Source organism: Nyctibius grandis, chromosome 8 (assembly GCF_013368605.1).
Source record: "Nyctibius grandis isolate bNycGra1 chromosome 8, bNycGra1.pri, whole genome shotgun sequence".
NCBI classification, from domain to species: Eukaryota; Metazoa; Chordata; class Aves; order Nyctibiiformes; family Nyctibiidae; genus Nyctibius; species Nyctibius grandis.
The window spans coordinates 35,058,571-35,077,835 of NC_090665.1; the positions used below are offsets into that span (position 1 = coordinate 35,058,571).

A 19,265-nucleotide genomic window follows, 5' to 3' on the forward strand; every position below is an offset into this window, starting at 1 on the left:
ATAAGGTGTACAGATTGGAATGGACATGGCATTTCTTTAATAATAGATTTCTCAAGATTTAGAATTAATTATCATCTGCCACACTACCCAAGTATTTATTTAAATACACAGGCAAAAAATATCATCTAATTGCACTGTACTGGAAACACACAGATAGTTATGGCATCTAATCTTTCCAATAATCAGAAACTTTTCCTAAAGAAAAAGTTTAGGACTAGGAAAAATTATTCCTACTAAAAAAAGCCTATTTTTAATTCAGAAGAGAAAGGTTCCAGCATGCAAAAACACACCTTAGCAGCTTACTGTTCCACTATAAAATTACACACACAATATGCCTTTGCCTTTGAAATGTATTTTAAGTATTTATTTACAAGTTCTTCTAAATATCTGTTATTATTTTAAGCGAATAAAACAGAAATCCAAACACTAAGTGGTATCTATGTAACCCTTAGGGCCTGCCCTAACAAAAGCCTATGGTGCATCCACCTGCAGTTGCAGCCTGCAGAGTGGGGCTTTGAAGTTGACACCCAAGGCAGAAAGTCCCCATAAATGCACAGGCAGTTTGAATATAACTCACGCAATCCACCTGCAACCTGCTTACAATGGAAGCAGACTTAAGACTAGGCCGTAAGTAAATTTTACCATGTTAATTTTCACATCTCTGCTGTGCCTATAAAGAGCAGTATTAGTTAGCCTTATCAACTTCAAAGTCTCATGACAGTTTCTGGCTACAGCCACACAAACACACTTTATGAGCGAGCATCTAGAGCAATTTCCTCAGGCTGCTTTGCATCTTCTGCTTCCCTGTTCATTTACTTTCTTTTTAAATGAAGAGGAAACAGAGGAGATTTGTCCCTGCTAAAGGACAGCGGAGCACCAAGGAGTCTGACTATTTTAAGATCTAACTGCCTGAAACGTGGGTCCTCTGCCACGCACTTAACACTACTCCCTCACCAAATATTCTAGAAATAAGCTTATTTCTATACTCATCTTCAGGGCGTGGCAGGATCTCTCAAACTTGACTGTATGCAAACGCTGGGGTTAATTATCAGAGAAGTGTGAAAGGGGAGAGGGATTTTCTAAAGGTCTAGTCTCTTTCTTCAAAGCTTTAATTTTAACCGTGCCAGTCTGAAGTTTACACGGAATCTAAATACATCTGAAAGACTTTATTCTAGAATAATTGGGATGTAATTTCAATCAGGGACTAAAAATTTAATAACTACTTTACAAAGGTAAAAGTAAAGCAATGAAGTCATTAGTGTTCTAGTCAGGCTTCCTAGGAAAGTATTAAGTCAAAAATCTTTTGAGAACTGCAGAAAAGAAAGAAAAGGGAGGGAGAAAAGATTAAGTAGCAGCTTGTTCTGAGAAAGAGGAGCTGACACATCAGTGGACGCTGGCAAAGTTTTTGTGCTAGTATCTCAAATTCTCTGGAAGGGGAGCAGGGCATGCGATTACATGGCTTTGTGTTAAACTGGAAACCTCATCTTATTTTCTCAGTCTTCAGATTTCACAGTATTGATCTCATTCAGCTAGCGTTTTCACACTATAACTACAGTAAATGTAGTTGCTGTGCAAAAGCTATGGACCAATATTGCAAATGAATGACGAATATTTAATAATTGCCATAGAATTACATTTAACTGCAGGTCTAAACTGAATCGAGTGGTCAAATGCAATGGTAAAAACACCGTGGGCTGAAGTGATAAAAACTATGTCATTAGTCCTTAGAAGCAAACATTGTAAGATTTTAAGTAGCAATGTAGAAACTATTGTTGCTTATTTCTAAAGGTATGGAAGAAAAGTTTTCCCTGTGATCAAGTGTTCTAACAGATTGGTTTTTCCTAGCCACTTTTTTAAAAAAAGAAAACCAATGAATCTGACAGTCCTTCAGGTGAGATTTTTCTGTGTACTTGCTGCCATCAAAATACAGCTGATGTGATACTTTTAGATATCAGATCAAGGACATGTGCTGAGTACCAAACAACAGTTTGCCTTAGACAACAAAAAATTATGATCACCACTGCAGTTATAAATAAATGCAATACAAGAACTTTTAATATTTCATAAGGAATTTGGAATGTTCTTCTACGTTTGCAATATAGCACCAATTGAGCAATTTTGAGAAAAAGATTAAACAAGGCAAAAGAGACTGCTTTTCTACTTAATGACAGGATCTGAGAAAGAAAACTACGAAAGCAAACTTCCAAATTACTATAAATGCCAGACAATAATAGAAAGCAAAGTGTCAAATGATCTTTGACATTTGTTGAGACAAAAAAAAAAAAAAAAAAAACACGAACAAAAATGAGAAACTCTCTCTGAGCATAGATATTCTGAACCAGTGTCATACATGTGATCACAACTTCATTTGTGAAGTTTGTGAAAAAAAGGGTAAGAGTGGAAGACTGGGGAAGTTCAAAAATACTCTCTGCTATAATAAACTTATAGTTGATTAATTGAAAGGGAAGGATTGAAATTTCAGCTTTCCAGTAACAGTTTGATGTCACTTTAAGCAAGATTGTGCCTCTATATTTGTCTCTGACTACCTTAATCTGTATATTTGCAGTGAACATAAGGAGGACTTTGATCAAAACACAACATGCATTTTACACAACAAGGAAGTCTACAGAGAGGCACTGCATTTACAAAAGCAATTGAAGGTGGTTTCAAAGGGAGTTGACAGATGAGAGGATGATGACACTGCTGCTGCAGTCTCAATGGAAATCTCGCCTGATCTAATTAACAACAATGAACTAGAACCACAAAAAGATAATTCAAACATGATTTAAAGAAGTTATATTACCTTTTTCCTAGTGTAGCAATGGAGCCTTTCCCTTGCAGATCACAGAACAAGTCACAGGTTGAACACAGAACAAGAATAAAAGGCCTGATATCCTTAATTTACCTCCAGCATTTGAAATTGAAGCCTGAGATCTAGCCCAAATATTTGACTAGAGAAGTAGAGAACATCCATGTATTCAAATGAAAATAATAAAAATTAAGAGTCACACTCATGACAACTTGAGTGAATTGGGAAATCAAAATGGAAGATTATTTTTAAGACATGACTATGTGTTACTGAGTGCTACCATGTTCAAACAGAACACAGTAAATGGAGCACTGCATGCAGACAACTTGCATGTTTCATATGACACATCTGTGTACACGCACCAGAAAGCTCCCAGATTATTCCCATCCCCTTTTTATTCAGATTCCTCACCCTAGGAAAAATGTCCTAGGAGGAAAACTTCCCACCAATCCTGAATTTATTCAGGCTTGTAGTTTAAACCAGTAACAATGTCTGTTACTGATTTGTGCTGACATTTCCACAATTGTCAGTACTGGGTGACTGCTGTCCATATGCGGCCTGTAGCACAGGAATTTCTGTGAATCTTGGTTCTGATGCACCTTTTGTACTAAAAAGACTTTTATTGGCTCTCCTGACTGTCTTTTCTGAATGACAATCGCTGTCACTAAGACATAATGTAACTTGCACTTATATGTATATATGTTTCTGTACACACATGTATAATGACATATAATCATCCTGGCATTTAATCATCCTGGTGTTTTCCATCGGATACATTGTACAGGCAATGATTTACTGAATTCATAGGAAATGTGTAACTTTGGCAGGGAATGTAGAAGTTACTGAAAAATGCAGCAGCCATTTGGACACATTTGAGTGCTGTTTGACCACCTAAAAGACATGGAGACAGGGAATCTCCAAATAAGTGAATTCTTCCATTCTCCTTGCAGTTACCTTCCTGCTTTTTAACTTCTGCTCATGGAATTTAAAAAAAAACAAACCTCTCTAATTGCAACTGGTAGTTTTTATTTCCTTCTAATATTACTAAATAGAAATAATACTACCTCAATAGCAAAATGGCAACTATAACTCAGCATTTCCTACAGTATATACCTCTTACTGTATTAATTCAGGCATTTTTACTTTTTAGTCCTCAAAATTATATATATTTTTTTACCTTTGTGTCATAATTTTGTAAGCATCTGGAAGGAAGCATTCTGTGTTCTCCATCTGGAAAGGGTCAGCATCACAAATCTTGTCATCTGTCCGTCCATAGTTAGCACTTTCTATCATAATAACATCACTTCCTGGACACCGGAGGTCAATGGAGTAGCCTTCGCAGGAGAGCTCCCTCCTAACCAAACCAAATGGTAGCGCTGCTCGGCTGAAACCTGGAAAAAAAAGGAAAAAAAAAAAAATCAGATTGAGCCTAAAGGATATATTGCATTGGACTATTCTTTTTCTGTCACATAGGCACTAACTCTCATCAGTGCACTAAAGGAAGTGCACCTTTCAACAGTTTGACCTGGTACCATATTAAGTGAAGCATCTTTCATGAAACTGTCACATCCCTACACCACTGCTGCTGTGTCCTTAATGTCGTAAAGGAGGAAATTCCTCTTTACTTCTAACCCTTGCCAGGGCAGACAGTGGCGCCTGTCTGCACAGCTACATTGCATATTCCCTTTCTCACCTCTTTTCTCTCTGCTCTTCTCCCCTGTTTGGGCACAGTCAGACGGGCCGTGTCTGAAAGTGGGAAGCAGCAGAGCAGGCAGGATTTGCAAATGCAGAAGTGACTTAAAAAAAAAAAAAAAAAACACAAAAAAAAAACACAAAAAAAACCCACCCCCAAAAATTCCAAAAAACACCCAAAGCCATAGTTCCAACTTCATTAGTCTTTCTTAATTTCTACCTTCCTTTCCCCAGGAAGAGTTGGTTTCTTTTGCTTAGCTATTTTATGTCCCCAGCATGGCCATGTTTGTGCCACCAGATCTACAGACATACTGATACTTTTACCTAGTTGAACTTTAGTGCTCTTTACCATGCCTTTTACATAAATTAAACCACAGATAGATAAGATTTTGAACAAAAATATAAATTATCAGTACTGCAAACTGCACGTATATACTATGTAAAATCTCCCCATCCCTCCCAAAAATGATATATGTGTTTCACGGAATTCTCATTTTTAACTTGTTTTTCTGCATGACAGAATTCCTAAAAATAGGTAAATTCTCTAATGAAGCAGTATGAAATACTTCAGAAACAAAACTATGGTTCAGATATTCATCCAAATGTTTAGTCTTTTACAGACGCTTCTTTATGTAAAAAATACATTGCATCAGAAAAACTATGTGTCTAACACTTTCTTGTACACAGATACTGTGGATTATTATTAAACAGAGTATTTCTGTTTCTTACAAAACGTGTGCATTGCTGCCTTTTGGAAGATAAACTGGGTACCACGGTAGTGTTAAATACCTGTTTCTTTAAAATAGTAAATCCTTTCTAAATTTTCAGCAGAATTACAAGTATTTCCTATTTTTTAAAAAAATCATCCTAATAGAGTAGCACAAGGCCATTAATATTTCAGTGCAGGCTGCTAGAGAAAAGTTGTGACAGCAAAGAGAAATAGCTAGTATGTATGAAAGTTAGAGCTCTATGGTGTTTTGAAGGCAAAGAAAATAAACTTTTCTTAAAAAGGAAGATGAGTTAGAAGAGGCAAGGAAGCAAGGATCTAAAAAGATCAAGAACAACTTGAGATAATCCCTTGATAGTAAATTTTCACATGAACCAGAGGCTGTCACTTTGTCTACTGAATGAATGATCTGTGAATTAAAACTCCTACTATATGAAGATTATTATCTGTTAGCACTGCAAAAAAAAGAGCTGTTGATAATGATCACGCCAGTGTCAGGATGTGGCTCCCTGGCAGCCAGAGCCCATCTTCCCGTCTGCCCCTCCTCTACCTGCACACCCCCTGCCTTCCCCTTCGCACCAGCACCTGCTTTTGTCCAACTTGTACAGTAAACTAACGCAAGGGGCTGGTCTGGCTCTAACTTCCCTCTGCTGCAGAAGAACCGATGAGCTCTCAGAAGACCAGCTCTTTGGCAGGGCAGGAATTCACCCCGGCACACGGGAAGGGGAAGGCCAGAGCGCAGCAACCGGGTCTGCCTTTAGTTTACCTTTGTGGAACTATATCCTACATGAAACCGGTACCGTTACTCTGCCAGTATGTTTCAGTATTTGTTAACAAGGGAGGAAGCCATATTGCTGTGGAAAGCACCACAGTTCCATCTCAAATTCACTCCTGGATGTTGGTTTGGCCTCACATACCATGCGCAATAGCAAACTCAGTTATTAGATACTTGCTGAAGTATCATGAACTGAAAGCTGGAAAGAGCTAAAACGTGAATCCATCACATTAACACCCTACATGTTCCTCCCATGCAGCAAATTAATACAACAAAGACAGAAGCTGCTCACGGCTCAGTGAGGGCGTGAAATGGGCACAGAGAGGGGTACGCACACAGCCCCCACTACACATGCATACAGCAGCTCCTTTGATTAACTACCATCACGGCAGCTGCGGCGGGATCAAATATAATGCTGCTAGTGACTGCCATTCCTACATCCTACCGCTCCTGTCAAATTTAACGCTGTGCACATAAAGCTCACCCCTCCAGCTGGCGGCAGCACTGCCTGTACCTCCTGCGCTCAGCAGGGCCTCCCCCAGCACCCAGCACCCCACGGCCTGGCTGGGGGAGCGCGGCCACCCCCTCCCTCCCTGCCCGCCTCCCACAGGAGCCCCACACATGCCGTCACATGGATGCGCAGCCCCACTTTTGGGTTTCCATCAGCAAGGAGGGGAACAGTGCCTTCGACTGTGCTGAAGGGCAGTGCGGGGAGGGGTGGGGGTGCGTAGGGTACAGCCACTGAGGTGTCGGTGGCTACGCGTGCAGCGTCTGTGCAGCAGCACGCCAGACGTATGGATCGTCATGGGGCCAGGGCTGAGGAACACACACCGAGCAACCTGTGACAAGCACTGAACCCTTACTGCAGATCCTGCAGCACAGCCTCCACTTCTGCTAGGAAACACCTGGAATCCAAATACAAGACCTCTGCAGTTTGTTACAGAGATCAGCTGCCTGCAAATCTTATTTCATCATCTATGGCAACTGCTATAAGTACTATGAATGTGTTTTATCCTGCAAATTTTGCCCCTGCAGGCATCCATGAGAAGTTCTGTATTTGGACAAACGTTAAAAATACGAGAAGCATTGTTAGATCACTTCCCAGGCAACAGAGGACACACCTGAGATTGTAATGTAGGTGTTATATTGCAAAAGCAGCAAGCAATAAAGCAAAACAATGCAGCATGCATTAGGTGGGGAGACTGCTCTAAGGAATCTCCACGGTGCAGAAAGAATTTTAACTAAATAAAATAAATAAATTTGAAGTCCACTAACAAAGCTGCTATGTTCTTTATTCTGAAGCTTTATTTGTAGTCTTTTCCAATCAACAAAGACAAAATAAGCATATCAACAAGCAAAGTGTAATTCAATCCATCTTGCAACCCTGACAATTGAAGAAAGAACTAGTGGGAGGCCCTGTGAGCAAAAAATCAATATTGCAGCTTTGTGCCTTGCAAATGTGAATACTGCCAAATAGCAGTGCTTAGGGTAAAATGAACTGTTTTGCTCCATTTTCTCCAAATGATTTTGAAACGACAGCTTTTTTTGGAGCTATAAAATGTCATGCAATAACTCCCAGTGCTTTAGGCAAGTGATTGGAATAAATACCTCTTGGCAACAGGTGCAATGACTTAGGACTGAAATTCATTTACATTCAGGAGATAATTCCTGATAACAGATGCACTGCCACAGGATGGAAGTTCGAACGACCGGCATCTGAATGCTACTGCCTGGTTCTGCATCATTCCAGAGCTTTTTAGACGTTAGTATGTGGCTCTGTCAATAATTACTGTTGTCACCAGTAACTTTGTGTCTCCAATGCAATTCCTCATTGATATTTTCAATACTGTATTTTCTAACCAACCTGTGTTCAACCTGCTGCTTGCCTTACTGTACCTTACATAAACCTATTTTGTTTGGCTCTCCTCCTGCAGCTGAAATCAACATTCCTCAGTCTTCCTGCTAATTGCTTCGAGGCAAACTGTGCCATGGATGACATCGCTCCTACCGTCTGCCGCCCAAGAACGCAAAGTGCTTCCCGATTGCAAAGACCTTTCTGGTGCCGGGGCTGGGACTTCCAGCACAACCTAAACATTAACTCAAGTAAGCATCTATTACCAAATGCAGCATATGCTGTCTGATTCATTCGCGTTTGTATATATTAATCAGTGTTGTGTGTGTGTGGTTTTTTTCTAATGGAAGAAGATTAATACCTAATGAGAAAAAGTGCGACGTTTCTGTCCTGCTGTCCATTTTGATTATAGAAAAGCTTCCTGGCAAATTTATGTTTCCTGCACATTTTACTCAACAAATTAGTTGAATGCAGGCTCTTCACTGGAAGAACAAAATAAACCACTTTTGTGAAATCGCATTTCTAAGAAAAAAAGGTGGTAAAGGGGATTTTCAGCGGTAATACACATTCTTTAATGCTTTGTTGATCAATTCATGTAGAAAAACAGACTGAGAAAAAAATCTAAACATCAAAACCAAAAATCTTTCCTCTTACACTTTAGTCTATGAAATGAAAAAATACAAGTCCTGTGAAAGAAATGTAACTCAGAACCATGTTTCAGAAATACATCAAATTCACATTTGGCTAAAAATTGCTTTACATAAGTTTGCGATGCCTTATTTATGGGCTTGGTTCCTTCGTAAGATATGATTTGTCTTTAAAAAGTAACCTAAATTTGTCAAAGTGCAAAGAAAAGTTAATGATTCACAGCATTCTGCCCACTAGCATAACATCTTTTTGAGCTGTCAATAATAAGAGAGTGTGCTAAGTTTGGTAGATAAAAGCAAAAAGGCACCACCACATTTGAATGTTCACCCCGTACAGAGGAAAAACAGTGGAATGTAAACAGGCTAACATCAGTACTCCTCGACATCAGAAGCAAGGAACCTTTGATTAAAACTTAAATCACAGAGAAAGTCAACATGGAAATATAAAATTATTTCAAAGAATGCAGATACTGGAAGAACTGAGAATCCAAAACAAATCTTTGCAGAAATAAATATATATATCTCTGCAAGCAAGGAAATATTACTTCTTGTGTTATTTGGCTCTAACAGAAAGGTCTTTTGAAAAGAGCACGTCTTTTCAAACAGAATGTTTACAGTTGTCTCTTTCACAATCTCTTTTATTTTACCAAATCATGCAACATGATGATTCAAGTTCTACACAAGACGAAGTGATGCGTCTTGGGCAGCATTTCAATAATATATGTTCAACAAATGCAAAGCCCAACAAAAACGGTGCTGAGAATCCTCTCTGTCTCCCAGCGACGTATGTACTTGCACGCACGGAGGGTGCACAGAGACAGCGGAACATACTTCGCCATCTGAAAATCATGCAAATGCTCAACATGGGCTCTGCAAAGCTTTTATAATTTGACAGAAAAGCCTCAGCATCCTGCAGTTTCTGAAGAATCGCACGAATTCTGTCAAGGGAGACTTTTCTCCCTGTCTCTCAGTGCCATATATATTTCACACAGACAAGCATGTTATTTTGTTAAACAGCTTTTAAATTATCCAATCCTGGTCAACAGATCACTACCAACTACTACAAAGATAGAGGCAATTTAAATGACAACTGTGCTTTCTAATTCTATCTTTGAAGGAAAAAAAGTCATTCTGGCAAGCATGTCTATTAAAAGATTACATTGGCACAGTAAGAGCTTCAGATACTGCACAGAGGTCTGGAGTTCACAGCACTCAGCTCTTCTTTCAGGGAAACCCAGCAGCCAGCACACAGCCAGCCCGCCCTGCAGCCCGGCAGACAAAACCCCACTGTTCACTTGGGGTGAAATTAGGCAGGAAGCGATCATTTCAAAAATACTCTCTCCTACAGCTGTATTCTTTGCCATTTTAAGTATATACTCATTATTTTCATTTAAGATGCTGGAAGGAGGGGATGGACATCTAGAGAAACAGGATTATTTAGTGAAGGAAAAGTATTTTAAGAGCCATCTTTCTCATTTTTTTTAACTCATTCATACAATGCTATTAACTCAAAACAAGGTACATGAATGTTCATTATTGGAACAAAGAGGCCTGAAGTCCTTAAGAACCAACTTGACGATTTAAACGTGCACATAAATTACACTGAAGCCAGGCAACTATTTCTTTGAATAAATTAGCTGTGAGGGGTGATTGTTAACACTGGTTTCTAGCCTTCAGTTTCTCAAATATACCATTTCATATTTTAATTACTTGGCTAAAATCTGGAAGCCTGTCTCTTACAAAATAGAAATATGAATTGCTATCAAAAAAAAGCTTTTAGAAATATTAAGTAACTAATGATGGCATTTTATCAGTAATTTTTATATTTTATTAGATTGCTATTTAGTCTTAAAAAAACTTAGAATTTCAAAAATCTTTGTCAAATTTTAGTGTTTTTCAAAATTCAGTGTGAGCAGCAGAATTACAACAGTAAGTAATTTTCTGTAATTATGCACTTAATATTCAGTGTACATGAACACAAAGCACGGTGTGTCTGATTAATGAAGTTCAGGACAGAAGCCTGAGTTACGCCCTCTGACTCACACCAGGACAGGTCCTGCCTTCCAGGTTCGCTGAAACTTATTACAATTTTCCTTTTACGTTTTCCAGTCTCCATGCAATTCTCAAAAATATCCCTGTGAGGCTCTCTTCAGCAAAAAAAGTCGGCGCTTACCTGCTTTCTGCACCTTGTTGAATGATTCAGCAAAACCTAAAGTGAGCAGCAGCATCTCAGCCTTTTTAAGTAACAGCGTCGATCCTTCCTGTGTAGAGCTGGCAAGGATCTCATTTAAATTCTCCTGAACAGCTCTCACCTCTCATTCAGAAGGGTGAGAATATGTCTCTCCAAGGTAGCAGAATTAAGAGGTTTTTTTGATTGTATTTTTGTTGGGATTTGTGTTTTATTTTTTAAATAGCACGAGAGAAAAGAGTGCTACGTGGACAGACCTGCAGACCGAAGTCCTTCAATCATCCGGAACAAGAGCAGCCCAGACAGCAGCTGTGCATGCATCCCCACATTAGTCCATCATGTCTCTACCCCATTTTGAAGGAATCACCACTATGGGAAAAGAGATAGTTTGGTCTTCATGCCCATTTAATCCTTCACCTCCCTGCTGAGGCTGCCACAAGAGTGCTAATTAATGCTAAACTGTGAAAATGGGCTTCTGCACTTTGAATCCAGCCACACTGAAACTGGATAGAAACCACTAATTCTTTTAATGAAAGTCACCAAACCAGAGCCTGGTTCCTGGCAGCATTTTAGCAATGCCTACATATGGCAGATGAAAACCATGTGATCTAAACATGAAAGTCTAAATATCTAGTGTAAAAATATGCATGTTGTTCAGTTCTCACTTAGAACCAAATTTTATTCTCATATGCATGCCCCTTTCCCGTCCCTTTCAGTGGGAGCTGTACGCATGAGAGCAAAACTTTGCCTTCTTCATCTAAAATTATCCCAGTTTGAAACAGTATTCATCTGTCAATGATATTTCTTTTCTTTTGCCAGCCAGATGTCTGTTCTCAGGCTGCAAGAATCTCCTTCCTTTTTTCCTTCACATCATACACACTTGATCCTCTGCCAGCTCACAGAAAGCACTCTACCCTTTTCTTTCTTGCCATTAAATACATTGCGTCTTCAAAATTTCTCAAGGCAAGTACGTCCCGTGGTCTCTGTAAATCCCCCTCCTGGAGGTTATCTGCAGTTTACCAACTGTGAACTCTCTGAGCACACCACCTGTCAGGAAGGAGAAGCTTCTGAATCAGAAACAATCTCCAAAACAGGGAGGTAAGACATACAAAGGCTGATGTGTCAGAAATGTTGTGTCAACAGGATTTCCCGTTGAATTATTTCCTCTGCACAGGATGCTGGTAGCAGAATAAAAATAAATATTCTTTTATTTTCTATAAAAATGTATTTTGACAACAATTTATATTTCCAGTTATCTCAATCATTTTTGATTGGAAACCCTGCGTTGAGGAGGAGCAGGGGAAGAGGAAGAACGGGGGTATGATTTCCATCAGCAGTATTCAGAGTGAACAGCTGACAAAAGAAATATGCTTTTGTTCCCATCTTTAAGAAACCCAAAGCCTTGTCACCTCAGAGGTTGATAGAAACCATGCAGAGATGTACCATTTCCTTGGGAATATGTGCATTGGTGAAAGTTAAATCACTCCAGCAGGTGACATGTTGGTTGCCAGTAATAACCCTTGGTGTGCTATGTACATCGCCTTCTGAAACAGGTTATACCCTAACTTGTTTAAGAAAGCAAAACACTTAATCTCACTAAAATGTAGAAATTGGACCCTGATAATTCTGGCTCATTTTAAAGAAAATGTTGTTCCCCAAGTGCCAGAGTTTAAAATACCAAATATGGGCCTAGTGCTACAAAATTATCGCTGATTTAATTAAAAATATTGTACGATTGCTACCACATGGTAATATTTGAGATCATAGCTGTAAAATTACAAAGATGGCATTTTCTTGTTTACAAACAAATATATATGCACTAGAAATGAAATCAAGCAACAATGTAAGAGTTCCTATACGCTCTTGTTTCAATAAAATGATGGTGTAGAGTCAATTGTCACAGTATACTTTACAGTGGAAAAATTATGTGGTTAATTTTAGTGACGGCAAGCCACTAAAAGAGTGCTTATAAGTAGGCAAATAGCAGAGCAATCCCCCTTCTCATTCAGTATAGGTTCCGAAACATAAAGGCTCAAGATCCTGCAGATGAAACTGCTAAACCAAAACACACAGTCACACCTTTTGAAAACAAGAAGAGCAATGTGATGGAAGTACTTTAAGGTAAATGTGCCGTCACTTCACATATTCCCACAAACAGATAAGAGACAAGAGTAGCAACCAATCTCAGAAAATGCCTGTCAGAGTGAAAGGCTTTCTTCCTGACCTTACCTTCCATGAAATATATGTGGATTTCTAGAAGACTATTATAGAGAGGAGAGGGATAGACGGTACACAGTTTTTACAACAAACTTAAGGTTCTGGCACATTCTGGGAATCATGGAATAATCCTATCCAGATACTTGAGAGCATCCTCTGAATAATAAATTGCATGAAGAAAACTATTTAATTGTTTATAAATAAATAGGTAATTTTAGAAGTCCTAAGGAATATATGCAGTTCTACCATGCTCCCTGGGCAGCAGGGAGTAAGAATGGCAACAGAGGTACCACTTCCAGAGTAAATAAAGGAAATATACATCTCTGCTATCCTGTCAAACTGCTATTAATCACCTATAAAGGAACTGCATATCCATATGCCTTATTGCAAACACAAAAGACAAGGGAGATAAAGTGACAGGATAGCTAAATTCCACGCGGACTCAAATTCAGGGCTTCTGAATTTGGATTCTGGTTTTTAATCCTGGAATTTGTGCCCCCCCCAGCTGTCACAATGTGGATGAAGAATACTCTCAGCTTTTAGGGAGTCAGCTAATGGGTGCTCAAATGAAATAAATGAAAAATCACGATCCCTGAAATCTCTCTCTAAGTACTAAGACAGAAAGTAAACAATTTTCCATAATTATGTGATAGGAGTTCCATAATTAATGCTATTTACATTAGAAACTAACAAAAGGGATGACTGCACACTGTAACAGAACACAGAAAGGAAAACTTTGCATTTGCTAATTATTTCTATTTAGAAGCAGGCATCTAATAGCTGAAAGACTGTGCTTCCAAAGTTGTTCATTGATCTTAATACAACCAATATTAAAGGAAAGCACTAGGAAAGCTCCACACCAGACCAGGGAAAATATCATCATTAAGTGTTCCAAGTATAAGCTCAATATTCAGTAAGACAGAAGTACTGCACCAATACTATAGATGTGGAAGGTAATTTCCTCACTAATTAATGCGTTTTACATAGTGCTTCACTGTACCAGGTCACGCTTTTCTTTTAAAAAAATCTTTCCCTATGTGTCTAGTATTTCAGGCGGAGGAAGCTGTGAAGTATAAAACATCTAATTGCTCCACTTCTTTCCACACCACCTAAAATGACACTTTCCTATCGAAAGTGCCGTGTTCTCCCGATACATTATTTAGGTGTACAAACAGGCGGATGGCTCCTGCAAGTCAGAGGGGATGGCTCCTGACCTAACCGCCAGGTCAGGAGGGGGCACTGGGGCTGCCCAGGAGCCGTGGGTCCCGCAGGGCTGCCGCCTCCTCGCCATCCCCACGCAGCAAAACCAGCCTTGCCCAGCCAACTGCCAGCCTCTGCTCGCACCCATGGGGACCTGCCGCTTGTTGATCCGTTTACATTGTTGTTTCTTCTACAGCGCTGCGTTTTATTAATCAAGATAATTTCCAGAGCGAGCTCAGGGCGTGATCAAAGCAGCCACTATGGCAGCGTAATTGAGGAGGGAGTTGTTAATCTTCCGGGGATGCCAAGGAGGGAAGGACGAGGTTAGGGGTGTCCAAAGGAGGCAGGAATGAGCAGGTGTTAGGGTAACTATTTAAATTAGGCAACCGGATATCATAATTTATAACGGAGGCTTTAGACTCCCTGGAAGGCACTAAAGCTGGATATCCTATCTATTCTGCTTAGTAAGGAAGCTGCATTTCTTTGGTACAAATAGCGATTTTAGTAAAGCCGCACTGCCACAAAGCAAGCTGTATGTAGTGAAACCATTTTCTGCAACTTATTCAATCCCACAGTAGTACTGCTGTGCCTTTTCTGTTTCTGCCACTGCTGAATTTGAAGTCCAGATCCTTCACTGGTTTCAGCAATGTACGGCCCATGTTATCTTTAAATACACAATAAAGACAACGTTTGAACTACAAAACCAAAAAGAACACTATTTTTCACAACGATGGTTTTCACATACACAAGCCTCTAGAAGATTACAATGGTACTTTATGAACCAAATGCAAAACACAGAAATATTATTATCTCCCACTGAAATGCTGTCATCTCTGAATGGCAGGTTGAGATCCAACACTATACAACTCTTCATAGTAGTAATTTTGTAATATTTTATCTACTTGAAAATAATAGGGAATTTCAGGTAAGCAGAATCTTAATTACCCCAATTAAGTTCTCATCCTGCATCATGAATGTCATTGGGAGCTTTGTTATTAACCTCAATGAGTGCAGGATAGATTCCTTAGAATTTAACCTGGACACTCAATATTCTTGTTCTAATGAAAAATGCATTAATGAGCTTCATTATTCTACTCCATTTTAAAGAAGCATCTTCAGCAGTGAGTTTCGCTCAACAGCCTAATGGGGCACTGGTGCATTAGGGAGCTAGGACGTGACACAAGAGTGTTTAGGTCACTGGAAGTCTTTTTATTGACTCAATGAGCTTCACATTCAGCCCACCAAGGGAAGAGCAACACCTATTGACTCACTTCAGGAACTCCCTGCGGTAAAGATGACAATATGTTTATAAACTTTTGAAATTAAAATTGGGGTGGCACAGCTGAAAGACTATATGTAGTGAAATAAACACAATTAAAACTAAAATTCCTTCCTATAATTAAATAATGACACAAATTTTCTATATAGTCTGAATGGAGGATGCTCAACCCATTTCAATCACTACCTTTTTCCATTCATCTACTGGGACATGTTATGGGAAAACTAGTGATCTTCTGTGACCTTCATTTTATTTTATTAAATGCAGCAGACACCTCATGCTGAATATGAAATAAAAAATATGCAACCCAGGAAAGTACTTTAAGAAAAAATGCCCTTTGGAGGACCCAATTTCAGTCTTGATATGTAATGACACAGATTTGCCAATGACATTTGAATAAAAATCTCTATTATATATATTATTGTGTTCAAAATTCTATTCTGAATTACTAAATTTAGAATAGGCCCTGTAGATCACGATTCAATGCTTTATAAATGTGGGAGATACGTATTTGAAATACATGTGAAGTTAGAGCAGCCTAACTGTACTTCCCGTCTTCAGCCACATTTTAGGAAAGGATTTCTGTTTCAAATAGCTATCCAACTGGTAGTAGTAAAAAACCTCCCAAGTATCAAAATACACTGTGTTTACACAACAGTGGCTGATGTATTGCTAATAAAGCCTTCAAGGAGAAAATAATGTGAATTGCCCAAACAAGGGAAACCGGCACTTGCAGATACTATTTTATCTTTCCCATAGCTCTAAGGATAATTGAGAAGGATCACTTGTTGCAGTCCCTTGCCTTTCAAAAACTGGGGGGGAGGCTGGGAAGGGTGGAAAGAGAGGTGGTGAGTGCAGATGTCTATTACCCCTGCTAGTAAGTACAGATTAACAAGTCATCACCCAACATAATATCAATCGAATTTCAGTTAACTGCTGTCTGAGTGACCTGCCTAAAATTCCGAACGCTAAATGCCGAGCCTGATTTATAGGTGGTTTAGAGCAACATCAATTTGGGACAGGTGTAGCTGGTCATAACAATAGTGTGGGGATATTCAAATTTGGAAGGGAGGGGACTTATGGAAATCCCTCTCCCTAATTAAATCAGAGAATGAGAGTTTGAAGTGGTAAATAATAAATCACAAAGAATCCTCAGTCTGGTTGTCAAGGAAACCAGTATGCCTCTGCCATAATTGCTGTGAGCCCAATCTTGCCCTTTTTGACATCAAGCCTTATCATGCATTCTGGTCAGAGACTGAGAAAGCAGCTTTTCCATTCCTCTCAGGCATCCCTGTACCTTGCAGTGAGCTCGCCCGAGCGGGGCTGCACCACAGTGGCGTTCAGCACCATCCGCCTCCTGTCTGCAGGCAGTAATTAATTACTGAGCTCCAGTACACTGCCATCAACTCTTAGATTAGAAAGGGGACTGACCGGCTTGATCGTGGCATTGGAACGTCTCAGCAGCTGTGTTTACTAGGAAGGTATTCCTAATTTACTGTTGCTAACATCTTGCGCCTGGTTATCTTGGTCTGTCACAAGTCCCAGGAATCTCTAGTTCCCCTGTGCTCCTACTCCCCTGAGCACATCCTCCTGGAAGCAGGAATCAGCCGCTCATTTTACTTGTGGACAAGTATGATGCTTATGAAAGAGAAGAATAGGGAAACGTACAAGACAAAATAAATGCTTTCAAAAACAAAACAAAACAGATTAAAAATTGACTCCATGCCAAGTCATTTATATAGCTTACTGCATCATTGTCTTTTTCCTTTGCAATGATAATTACCTTTCATAAACATATCCAAACCTGTTTCTTCCTTCTGTTTTTGGTGTAATCACACATCACCATGGGACACACACCAAACTTCAAGCATAAGCAATTCCCAGTACTTCAACACCAGGAAGGCCAAAAAGGGGAAAAAGCTATATTAGTGTCTCTATCTCATCCTTCAAGAAATCCTGAAGCACGTTGTAGAGGAAGTATCTTCAACGTAAGGAAATAGGAGGAACAACTGGCAAGTACATAACGTTCCCAGCTGACTGTAAGCAAACGAATATCCAGAGACAGGGAAGGATTGTGGGAAGGAAAAAAAGATTAAAATCTCCCTTTAGGAACTACAGAGAGAAAAAGACTACCAGAAAGATTTCTAAAGGAAGAATTGCAACTGATTCTTGTTTGAAATGCTGTGACTAGTTGATTGTCTCCTTGCTATTTTACCAATGGATAAATCTTCTTTTACTTCCTAGTCCTATTCCAAGCAACAACCACCAAAACCAATCTCTTTAATATATTTTTATAAATTTAATGTTAGCAAAATATGTTGAAAGTAACAAGACTGACAAACTCTCATGATTTTAATCATTTGCTATATGCCATTCCAATGATCTTTGTTTCTTTCAGTGCTTCAGGAATGCAAAGGATTGGCTCAGGATCCAAGTTTCAAGTGGGACACTCTGCATACCCACTATTTAATTCCTGAACTTTATCATGACATCACATTTGGATAAATGTCATTTACAAATTTATTTTTATCCATTACTCAAAGGGGTATAATATGTTAACAGCACTTTCTTCTGTCTGTTCAGCTGCTACTCAAAGCAAGCTATTTATTTAATTTTATTGACTCTAGCAATGATCATATCTTTGTTTTTGGTTGGTAGCTAAACCAGCACCTCAAGAAAACATATGGTGCAACATCGTTTTTCTGCTGTAATATTCAACTGTTCCAACATAAGCTAAGTACGTTGGTAAAAGCCTTTGTTCCAACAGATCTGTAGACACGCAATGCATAAAAAGCAATAAATTCTTGTTCCGGAGCAGGCTCAATCAAAACAAAATAAACCCTTCTCCAAACCCAACCCAAATCTCATCCATATTCCTCATCCCAGGAAGCACAAGGTAGCTGTTTGGTAGCTAAGAGAGCTTGGGCAAATTCATCTTTGACCTTTTTTCCAAAACAGTTCACAGAATCAAAGCATCATAAGACAATTCAGGCTGAAACGGACTCCTGCCTCTTCCTACCTGCTCAAAATATTCTTTAATCTAAATACCTCTTCCAGCTATAAAACCTAAATCACATATAATAAGAATTATTCCTGCATAATTTAAAAACTGAAGTCCCTGTAGTTGTCATTCCAGCTAAAAAGGTGCAGCTATGGATTAATTACAGCCAATTACAATAATGCATATTAATATCTGTATCACGGTATATGCCTCTAAAACTCAATCACCTTAAGAAAAAAAAATGAAAAAGACAAATAATGGTTCCCATTAGAAAAGATAACACAAAAGCAAATGAATGTGCCATTTGGGCATAAACATGCTCATTTGCAAAATACGCATGTAGCATCCATCAGAAGAAAAAAGGCCTTTAGCTGATTTACAGATAATTTACTATGGCACGCTCTTACGACTATTTTATTCTTATTTGAAAAATTAGTCTGGATTCCTGAGCACAATGACAGCAAACAGTTCATTTTTACGTCTTCTGCTAAATTTCAGTGATCTTGAACCTTTAGGGCTAAACATCTCTGTGAAAATCTATTTCTGTCATCCAACAGTTTCACATTCTTTGCGATTCAAAGAATGGTGTCACTGGCTTTCCCAGTGACACAACATGCTGGAGAAGGAGTTCAATAGTACCCAGACCCTGCCTGCTCCATCATAATCCACTGTGAAAAAAATACCTCCGTCTCTTCTGTTGGTAGGAAGCCATAACAACCTGATATTTCTCCTCTGAACAATTTTCCAGGTGGTCAATTTGATTTGTCAATTCTTTACAATTTTTATGTCCTCTGAGCAGTCTCTATCCATCATCTTTTATCTTCACCTTTTTGCTTAGACTCCTGCAATCTTAAACAAAAGCCTTCAACCTTCTTATT

The 19,265-nt window shown here is 39.0% G+C and overlaps 1 protein-coding gene across 6 annotated transcripts in view; it reads right to left on the reverse strand.

Annotated features, from left to right (window-relative positions):
• ADGRL2 (adhesion G protein-coupled receptor L2) overlaps positions 1-19,265 on the reverse strand; it is a 159,977-nt gene that overhangs the window by 67,191 nt on the left and 73,521 nt on the right. For all 6 annotated transcript variants that reach the window (XM_068405708.1, XM_068405707.1, XM_068405706.1 and 3 more), the window contains exon 3: positions 3,987-4,200. In XM_068405708.1, the coding sequence (XP_068261809.1) occupies positions 3,987-4,200 (214 nt within the window). The remainder of the gene's footprint in view (positions 1-3,986; positions 4,201-19,265) is intronic.